This window comes from Apium graveolens, unplaced genomic scaffold, assembly GCF_009905375.1.
Source record: "Apium graveolens cultivar Ventura unplaced genomic scaffold, ASM990537v1 ctg2870, whole genome shotgun sequence".
Classification (NCBI taxonomy): Eukaryota; Viridiplantae; Streptophyta; class Magnoliopsida; order Apiales; family Apiaceae; genus Apium; species Apium graveolens.
The window spans coordinates 5154-16503 of NW_027417827.1; the positions used below are offsets into that span (position 1 = coordinate 5154).

Consider the following 11350-nt stretch of genomic DNA (forward strand, 5'->3'; position numbering starts at 1 on the left):
TGTAAATATTGGGTACACATGTGTATTTCTGAAATATTTAGTACACATTATGCAAAAATGTCAAACTTCGAGTAACACAATACATTTTACTCTTTGGTTAAATATTGTCATTTTTATATTTTCAAACTTTCTAGTATAATTCTTCCCTCATTCGTATTTCACGTATTGTAAAAAATTAAAAGAAAGACGTTTTGAACAAAATATGAAAATCTCACATTCTATCAAATTTAATACAAAAATAATAGCGTAATTATACTAAAGACACACCATGTAAATAAGTGTTAATATTTCAAAATATTGAGAATTTGCGGGTCTTGATCGACCGATTGGTTCAAATTCTAAGGTGTTTCAACTTTCAACTTACACATATATTTTATAGAATTTCGAGGTATGTACTTACACATTTTATAGAATTTTACAATTTATGTATACTGATAAACTCGAATTTTGGGGCTATCTTGCAGATGGATCTACATTTGAAATTTGTACCAACATTACAATTACTTGTCCGAGTGCTCGTGTCCTTGAGTTGCTTGTGATGTTACTCGCACCGTGTTATTTTTGATTCCTCCTGAACCATATATATAACATGCTTTTCCTCCGTGAAGAATCATCTTATACGGAGAACCGTGAAGAATTATTATTTTTATCATAGAATCTCATCATAAATTGTAAATTTTTATTTTAAAAAATATAAAATTCGATGCTAATCTAGAATATAAATATAATAAAAAATTTAACAGTTAAAATTTGATAAAATTACTTGATTTTAAATTTGACTCTACAGTGGAATAATTTTTAATAAGTGTGATTCTACTGTGATTCTGTTATAGAACCAATTTAAACTTTTTCAATGATTTTTTAAATAAAAAATTGTGTAATTTCAATTTTTAACTTGATAATTAAATTTTTTAACTATATATTATAAAAATAAAATAAATTATATATTTTATATTTTTTAAATAATGGTTCTCCACAATTCTCTACATAACATAAGAGGGTACTACATGGAGTGCTACCCTATATATATATATAGGGGAATGATCAAATACAAATTAAAATTAAAATAGAAAATATGAACCAATCTAAGCCATTAGATCTACCTAATCTAATGGTCCCCCTAAATCACCCCACCCAACTACTCTGCACCCCCTCACACCCAATTTCATCTTTTTCCCTCCGTTTTTAATTTGATTTTTCCCGTCAAATCGTAATTTTTTTTAAATCCGATTTCACTATATTTTTCTACATCTCTCAATGATCGATTTGCAGCCCATATGTGTTATATTTCGAATTAGTTTTTTTTAAAAAAATTATTTGGTTTCTAGTTTCTATTCTAAATTGGTTTCCTATTGGAGTAGCCCCATATATATATAGGGTGCTACTCCAATAGAAACCAATTTAGAATAGAAACTAGAAACCAAATAATTTTTTTTAAAAAACTAATTCGAAATATAACACATATGGTATACAAATCGATCGTTGAGAGATGTAGAAAAATATAGGGGAATGATCAAATATAAACTAAAATTAAAATAGAAACTAGGAACCAATCTAAGTCATTAGATCTACCTAATCTAATGGTCCCCCCTAAATCACCCCACCCAACTACTCTGCACCCTCCCACACCCAATTTCAGCTTTTCCCCTCTGTTTTTAATTTGATTTTTCCCGTCAAACCGTAAGTTTTTTTTTAAATCCGATTTCACTATATTTTTCTACATCTCTCAACGATCGATTTGCATACCATATGTGTTATATTTCGAATTAGTTTTTTTTAAAAATTTATTTGGTTTCTAGTTTTTATTCTAAATTGGTTTCTATATATATATGTGAACAAATCATTATTCTCACGTACTATGTAAAAATATATGTAGCATCAAAGTTCAACTAATTTTTCATTTTAATTTTAAATTGACATATAACTGTCAACTATGACTTATACTCTTTTAGTATCATTTATTATTATTATTATTATATTAAATTAACACACGTGCACATGAGATTACAATGAGAATATTTAGAAGTGCAAAACCAATAATATTTAGATTTTATAGTACAAGACCTAGATCATTATATTATTGTTATTAGGAAAGTTGTTAGCACATTTGAGAAAAAAAATTAGAATTTTTTTTAGGCAATCTAGCATTTTCCTTCCCTAAAATTGTTAATTGTAACTTTTCAAAATTTGTAAGACATTGGTCTAAAAAATATTAATTGTGAATCCAATTAATATTATTTATGGAATGGTATTAAAGAAAACGCAATAAGGAAATAAGCCCATTGTATATTTTTTTGCCGTAAAATGAGTCGAATTTTATTAATCACTTAAATCATTCGACAAAACAAAATGGAAATCCGGGTGGACATCCCCCACCCTCCAAATACGATCAACTACTGAACAATTGTTTCTCGTTAAGTAGTGAGCGACCTTGTTCGCAGACCGTTTGACAAATCTAAACCTTACGTTTTTGTTACTCAAACTCGCTAGAAGCACACGACATTCCTTGATCAATCTCCCTAAGTACGAAAAGCACATAAAGCTGTGAATGGATTGTACAATCTGCAAGCAATCAGATTCGACCACCACATTGCAGTGACCTTCATTCTTCACCCAACTTAAAGCTTCCCAAATTCCCATTGCTTCAACCATGTCTACACTAGGACGTCCTCTTTAGCAATTCGATATGGCTTCAATCAATCTACCTTCATGATCACGGGCTACAAAAGCGAAACTATAACAATTTGATTACTCAAAAATGGCAGCATCAGAGTTAACCTTAACGCTGTTGGGCAGGGGTACGCACCAGTGCTCATCACCATCGTCCGGGGACATGTATCCCATGAAACGATCGAAAGTTCAAACTTGAACACTTCTCCATTGCCTAAGGACCGAATACACTGATTCCACCATTTCAGAATATTTCAAACTGTGCTGGTTGTTGTGCAAGACATGCATGTACTATAATAAGACCAAGTCAAATTGACAACCCTAATAAGTAAGTTGTATTGTAATCTTAGTTTGTATTTTGTATTGTAACATTTAAAGCCTGTAAAAATGATCAAGAGCAGAATGAAGTCTTTTTCTGTAAACAGTATCAAACCTAAGAATTCTATCTGGAAGAAGATCAAGAAGATCATGCCTCAAAATAATTATGAAGAAGCTTGGAGTTGAATATATCTGTTTAGAGAAAAATGTTCTATGTCAAGATCTCTACAAGTCACAGATTTAGTGTTATAGAGAAGTCATTCGAGAACTCCTGAATAACTTATAGAGAAATCAGGAAAGCTACTAGAGAACTCAGAGATATCGACAAACCAAATTGACGACATGAAGATTGGAGATATCGACAAGTCATCTATTCACTAGAGAACTCAGAGTTATCGACAAGTCAAATATCACTAGAGAACTCTGAGATATCGACAAGTCAAAATATCACTAGAAAACTCTGAGATATCGACAAGTCAAAATATCACTAGAGAATTCTGAGATATCGACAAGTCAAAATATCATTAGAGAACTCAGAATTATCGATAAGTCAAAGTGAAGACATGAAGATGAGAGATCTCGACAAGCTAAATTCTCTTATAGAGAACTCAGAGACCTCTATAAGTCAAAACAACTATAGAGTAATGAGAGATCTTGATAAGCCATTATATATATCGAGATGTCAAGTTCTCTATATACCAAACTGGAGATCTCGAGGTAAAAACTCAAAGTACAAAGTGCAGACCAGTTCAATATCCCAGATTAACAATCAACAAACAATTCAATCAGTTGGATTGACAAGTCTACAAAAGGAAGCTTGAGGCGTGCAAGATCAGTGGTGAAGATTAACTGACAAAGGAAGATCAAAGTTAACACAGTATGCAAAGATATGCTAAGCCTGAAATGGAAGATATGCTTTTCCTAAAATGGAATGATTAGTGATAACTTACTAAAGTGAATATCATCTCTTATTATACACTGTGCAAACCAGTAGTTAACTATCATATAAAGTTAACACTAGTCCTTTGTTAGTTGTAACAATTTAGATCATAAAATCTTGTATTCTCTCAAAAAAGAAGCTAAGCTCTTTATCTCCAAAGAGCCTAGAAATTTTGTAGCAAAACATTCTTAATTTTAATATAAAATTAAGTGAGTTTTGAAAGATCTGTGTTCTTTACTGTTATTGTTTAGTTTCAGTTCTAACACATTCCACTACAAGATTTAATTTACTTTGTTCACAATCATAAACAATTCAAGAAAAGCAGAAAAACACAAAAACACATTCACCCCCCTCTATGTGTAATTCATTACCTAACACTGGTTCCAAATTAGCTCGTTTCTGCTCTTCCATAACATCCAAAAAACCATGACTATAGAAAGAATTTCCTTGCTTTTTCGCTGCTAGAACACCAGCTGAAACCACTCAATAAAAGAATTAAACTCGCCAGAAACTTTTAATTTTTGACACCTCTCACAGCTAGAAGTAGCATGGGGACACATAACTAGAATATGCAAGATTGTCTCTCGATGAACATTACACACTAAATATAGATCATTTACCTGAACCCTCTTTGCACAAAGCATATCCTTAGTAGGTAAACAATTTGTAGAAGCACGCCACATGAAATTTTTGACCTTGGGTGAAATTTTTAAGTTTCAAAGTTTCCGCCAAAAGCCAGAGTTTGCTTCTGTAATATTCTCATTCTTGTCATCCTGCATTAGAAGACTGAAACTCTTGACCGAGTAGTTGCCCATCTTGTCACGTCTCCAGTACCAAGAATAATGAACCTCATTATCCAATGGGATTGATAGAATAATGTTCGCATCCCTACTATCAAATATATCCAGGATTAGGTAAATATCCCAATTGTTATTGTCCATACTCATAAGAGAAGAAACCATTTGCCCATGTAATGCCGCATTTCTAGTTTGAATATAGGCTTCATCCTCTATTGGCAATCATGGGTCTTCCAGAATATTGATAGACTGACCGTTACCAACTCTGCAGCCAATTCCCCTTCTAATAACAATTTGAGACTCTAACACACTCCTTCAAATGTAATTGGGGTTATTACCAATTTTAGCATTGAGAAAAGAACCTTGGGGATAGTATCGTGCCTTGTAAATTTTACTCACTAGTCTTTCTGGGTATTTTAGCAGCCTCCACCCTTGATTACCGAGTAAAGCTATGTTGAAATCCCGGACACTTCTGAAACCCATACCATCAGATGACTTCCTTTTACACATGTTGCTCCAACTTTGCCAATGTATGTTTCTGTCCTTCTTAGAGCTTTTTTTCACCAAAACTTGCACATCAGCCTCTCAAGTTGTTGACACAGAGGTCTTTAACAACACCTCTTTACCACCTTTTGACAGAGTTTTTTTTATCCCAACCTTGGATACGGTCTTGCAACTTCTCTTTCAGAAAGCCGAATATCGATGATTTATTTCTACCAAATATATTAGGTAGACATAAATATAAACTTCGATCATTAGCTTTCATAAATCTGAGCTCCTGGCACAACTCACTTTTCAAAGAACTTGGTGTATTATTGTTGAAAAAAACTGAGGATTTGTCAACATTTATTTGCTGCCCTGATGCTCTTTCAAAAATCTTTAATAATTGTATGACATTATCTGCACTATCCATGTTGGCTTTACAAAAGATGTAAGAATCATCTGCAAAGAACATATGCGATATAGATGGTGCAGTCCTGGCTACCTTGATTTCTTTTATCATTTTACGTCTTTCAGAATCATGCAGCAAAACTGCAAGGCCTTCTATGCAGATGATAAACAGATACGAAGATAAGGGGTCTCCTTGTCTAAGACCCCGTTCTGGAATAATATAACCAAAATTCTGGCCCGCGTGAGATATCTTGTATTGAACAAAAGATATGCAACTCATGAATAGTTGAATCACCTTTTTATCAAATCCCATCTTCAGTAACACAACTGCTAAATAATTTCATTCAACTAGATCATAAGCTTTGGACATGCCAAACTTTATTGCCATCTAGCAGTCCTTTCCTTTCTTCTTCCTTTCCATACAGTGCATGACTTTAAAAATGACCATTATATTATTCATAATTAACCATCCATGTATAAAAGCACTTTGAGAGTCTGAAATAATTGAATCAATGACTTTTTTCAATATGTTTGCCAAACCTTTGGAAATGATTTTATAAACCACGTTGCAAAGGGATATAGGATGGATATCCGTCATGAACACTGGAATAGGTTTCTTGGGTATCAAGGCAATGTTCGTGCCCTTTAGCTGATCATCAAGCTTTCCAGAGTCAAAAAAACTTTTCACTATTGAGGCCATGTTTGTTTTCACAATATTATTCCAATATTTTTGGTAAAAACCTGGGCTTATACCATCTGGTTCCATGTTAAAAAGTACTGCCTTTACCTCTTTCTCATCAACCTCAGCTAACATCAATTCATTTTGAGTTGTTGTGACTCTGCTAAAAGTGCAGTTAGTAACACTTTCCCACCCTGTACTTGTAGCAGTGAACAAATTTACGAAATACTCTTCCATTTTTTGTTCTAGACCGATACCCCACTCCACTTTATTGCCATGACTATCTTGCAAAGAGCTGATATGATTCGATTTTATTCTATTCTTTGTAGTTGCATGGAATAATTTATTATTCTGATTTCCTTCACGAAGCCACAATTGCTTGGATCTTTGACGCCAAAAAACCTCCTGCTGAGCATAGGTTTCTGCCAATTTTTTTTCCTCTTGAGTTATCTTCACTGAATGAGCATCCCTCATCCCTTTCAATGCTTTCAAGATCTTTCTGCTTCTGTTTATACAACCCTTAAAATTGTCAGTAATTTCCTTTCCCCAAGCTGACAAAGCTTCTGCACAATGAGAAAGCTTATCATAGAATGAACTTGAATTGTTGCAGCGGACATTCTCAACTAACTGGTAGCACATGGGCTCTCTAATCCAAGCATTTTAAAAATAAAACATTCGCGTATAATTCACTATGGTACCAATTTCAGGATCCAACCATATCAGACAGTGATAAGAAGTTGGCACTTCTAGATTTGTAAGCTTGGCCTCTTTGAACATGTTCAAAAAATCAGGAGAGACAAGTGCTCTATCAAGACGCACTTCAATGTGGTTGTTCGTACCAAGTCCTCGTTCCCAAGTGTAATGATACCCGCTCAAGTTCATATCGATTAAATCACAGTCATTGAGCACATCTTGAAAACCTTGTAACAATCGATGATGATAAGGTCTACCACCTCTTTTATCACTTTGTGAAATGACATTGTTCATGTCTCCTATCAAGCACCATGGAAGAGTATTATCTCTGGCCAGTGTCCTTAATAAATCCCAGGTCTCTTGACACTTTGATCGCTCACGCTCACCATAAACTCCAGAAAGTCTGTATTGGAGACCTTCTTTAGTTGTCACAAGCACATCTATATGATTTTTATTAAACGAACACAAAGTCACTTCATCCTTATTGCGCCACAAGAGAGCTACATCTCCACTATGGCCATTAGCTTCCACCAATTATCCCTTCAAACCTAAAGACATTCTCACATTCTCTACTGTCTCTTTCCTACAAATAGTTTCACATAAAAAATTAAAATTGGGCTTCTTTTGGAGCACAATCTACTTAAGGAATTGTAAATCCCATGGGGTCCCAAACCCATGACAATTCCAACCGATAATACTCATGATGCTAGAAGAGACCTTCATGGATACCCGCCTCCTCTCCGTTTTTGAATCCAGAATATTATTTGGACGGGCTTGTTCAATATTCATATTCACATCTTCATCTGTCCCCGAAATTACTTATGTGTTGAGGCCCATTTGATCATTAAATCTAAAAAGCCCATTGTAAATTTGTGTAATTAAATTAGACAAGTAATTTTTAGCTCTACTTTTTTAGGGTTAGTTGTTAGCCGGGCCCTAATCACTTTTTTACTTGATATTGTGTATCTTTTATAATAACTTAGCTTCAAGAAAAAACTCAAAACCCTAAGCCTCCTCTCAAAAACCTAGCATTCTCTACAAAATCAGCCTCCTTTTAACGGGGCTTCCGTCGGTTTATCCGGTGGAAAGCCCTAAATCTGTTGATTTATTTTATTTCTTTTTTTTTCTTTCAATAATCTTTCTTTTGAGGGAAGAATTTTTACCTATTTAGTTTGTTTTTAGATCTAATTGTCAGAGTTTGAATTTTCTTTCATCTTGAATTCAAGCGGAACATATTGGATTTGAGGGTGAAATGATTATCTCTTTTTAAGTTTCATTTTTTCAAATCTGAATTTTTTATTTAGATTTTCAGTTTATTTTCTCTCCTTGGTGAGAGTGTGTTTGTTTCTCTCCTTTATTGTGAGTGTCGGATCTGATTTAGTGATGAAGATTTATAATGGGTTACATTTTCGATAGTTCAAACACGTTGGGATTGTGATGAAACAGGTACATGTAAATATATCTTCTTCAACATATCGTTTGATGGTCTCTGAACGAAGACTTGCATGAAAACCGGCGATTTGATCCATTTTATGTTTGTTCGACTCGATCATTTGTGTAGATGCCGTATGACTTTTTATTATTGTATTGAATCTATTGTTCTTCAAAAAAAACTTAGCTTCAAGGAATCTAAGCAGTTACTTTACATATGCTAGTTAATTTACACTCATTCTTTATTTACAATTTACTCTTTTTTCTACCAAAAATATTACAATAATTTTACCTTAGTTTCATCTTATGCCGGTTCTCACCAGCGGGAATGGACATGTAAATATGGCATGCATCTTGGTTTCTAGTTGATTAGGAGCAGCCTCGTCTTAACCGATGCACTGCACTTGAATTTTTAAAAGGAAATGAAAGCCAAGAAAACTTTTGTATAGTTGCCAGTTAACGACGAACTTGATAATCAGAGTAGAGATTGTCCATCGTGCTGCTTTATCCGGATTTTAAAAAATATAATTCTTTTGAAACTCATTAGGTCGGGTTGGGTCGGGCCGTACTTCCTAAAAAATTAAAATTCGTTTTAGGTCCGCGGTTGGAATCAAATCGGGCCGAATTGGGTTTTATCCCGATTTTATTTATATATTAAATATTGCTTTTATATTTTATAACTCGAACTATGAGTAGTTTAAGTACGGGAGAAAATAATATCTTGATATATTAGAGAGACTAGTTTAGACATCGAAATAAATAATAATAATTATTTTTTGCTAAATATATATTATTCTGTAATTTGGGTGAGTTGTGGAAAGAACGCGGAAATAATAATTACGGCCAATTCGCCTCAGTTATCGATCATAATTGCGGCCAAACTCGCCGGAACCCTTCGATAATCGGTACACGGTACTGGAACCAACTCCCTCCAGAGTTGAGAAATTCAACCATAAACATGCGCAGCTGCTTGAGTATTACTCACACTTAAAAAGTTAGATGTTAAGTTGTGCTAATACGTCTAATATCTTTTTTTTAAGCATGTGTTGCGATGTGGTATAGATGATTGAATTTAATATACATTTAAAATAACAGAAGCTTTGTATGTGTTATGGATATGATCACTATAAAGACAAATAAAAAAATGGAGAAGTCTACAAGGTGCCGTAAATAATTATTTTTTAATATAATATATATAAAAATATATTCAAGTTGTAATAGCTATATTAATTATATACCGTATTAAATTATATAAAAATAAAATAGTAAAAAATTTTGTAATTATTTTTCACTATATAATTAACTTTTATAAATCCAAAAGATTAAATACTAATTTATGTATTACATTAGTATAATATAACAATGAGTAGTTTTGTATTTTCTTAATTTGGAACCAATTCTATTGATTTATAATATAAAGATAAAAACAAGAAAACTCTCAAAACTGAAGAGAAAAATCATCTACATTTGCCGCCTAGTTCAGGATGATATTGACTTAACGTTAACTCTGATAATAATTTGCTTATTACTTTCTTTGTCCCAATTACTTTTATACAAATCAAATCGGTCATTTTTTGACGAAAAATTAAATATTAGTTTTATATAATTAAAAAAATTGAAAATTGTATATTAAAATAAATTATACATACTTATTTATTAATATATTTTATTTTATTTTATTTAATCATACAATATTAATATTTTAACTTTTGGTAAGCACGTATATTTGGTCAGATAAAATTTCTCAGATGACAAACCAACCCAAGCACACTGAACACATAATTATTATATAGAGGGCATTTCCTCCGCATTTTATTCCAGCAACCTGACACACAGACCACCTCTCCTCTCTCTCTCTGTCTACTCGTTCTACACACAATATATATAGATTGAAGATATACACACAGTTACAGATATATAGATACATGGGATCAGCAGCAAAGATCTGCAACGCCATGGAAATAGCAGAGGTAGCTGGAGATGGCTCCAACTCTGATATTCATCATTCTTCTCTTACCGTCGATCACACTCTCTCCCTCCTCGATATGAAACCTAGCATCCTGTAATTATCAAATCTCTCTCGCTCTCTCTCCCCCTCTCTCTCGCTCTCCCCTCCCTCCCTCCCTCTCTCTCTCTCTCCCTCTCCCTCTCCCTCCCTCCCTCCTTTGTGGTGCATATTCCTTTTTATTTCACCTCTCTCTCTCACTATCAGTCTCTCTCATTTCATTTGTTTTTGTTGTTTTTCATAGATCTTATGTGGATGTTTTTGGAGGTGTTATTATACTCCTGTATAATATTCTGTGTTTCTTTATCAAACAGGTCTTCTTGTCTGCACCTGCATTTCTCTTATGGATTAACAAGTTGTTTACAACTGATTTTCACAAACCCTAGGTTTTGGTCTTTTCACCTTCCAGCTTTTACTAGATATAGTAAACTTTTTACTTTATTTTGAATTGATTTTCATTGGTTCTACAGTTCTTTTAGCATGGAAAATTACCATAGAAGAAGCCTCAGCAGTAATGTAACTCCCTCTATCTCTCAATCTCTCTCTCTCTCTCTCATAATATTTGTTTTTTTACTTTCTGAATGAAATGTGGGCTCATGGTAGTGATAGGTTAGAACTTAGATGTATACTCTTTTTCTGTTGGTAGTTTCAGGGTTTGTCTTTTTATGGGTGGTCTCACGCGCCTCTCTATTTGTCAAAAGTCAATGAAATATCCTTTAATCAATTGTTTATGTAGGGTTTGTCTCGTCATTAGGGGATGCAGGCTGGTTGTGTTTAAAATGTGTGAACTCTTGAGTTTACTTAATTAGGGTTTGATTAAAATGGTTTGAATAGGTTTGACCAGCTATTATATTGCAATGAAATGCATGCGGATATAATAATATTAAATGCAAGGTGACTAATAAATATAATATTATAAAATTATA

At 33.2% G+C, this 11350-nt stretch overlaps 1 protein-coding gene across 1 annotated transcript; it reads right to left on the reverse strand.

Annotated features, from left to right (window-relative positions):
* Positions 1-4299: 4299 nt before the first annotated feature.
* LOC141700744 (uncharacterized) lies at positions 4300-7282 on the reverse strand (the record flags this gene model as incomplete). Its single annotated transcript, XM_074504439.1, has 3 exons — positions 6994-7282; positions 6157-6858; positions 4300-4401 (listed from the first exon to the last, which is right to left on the reverse strand). Coding segments are annotated over exons 1-3 (1093 nt in total), but the record flags the coding sequence as incomplete, so codon positions are not given.
* Between the last annotated feature and the right edge of the window lie 4068 nt (positions 7283-11350).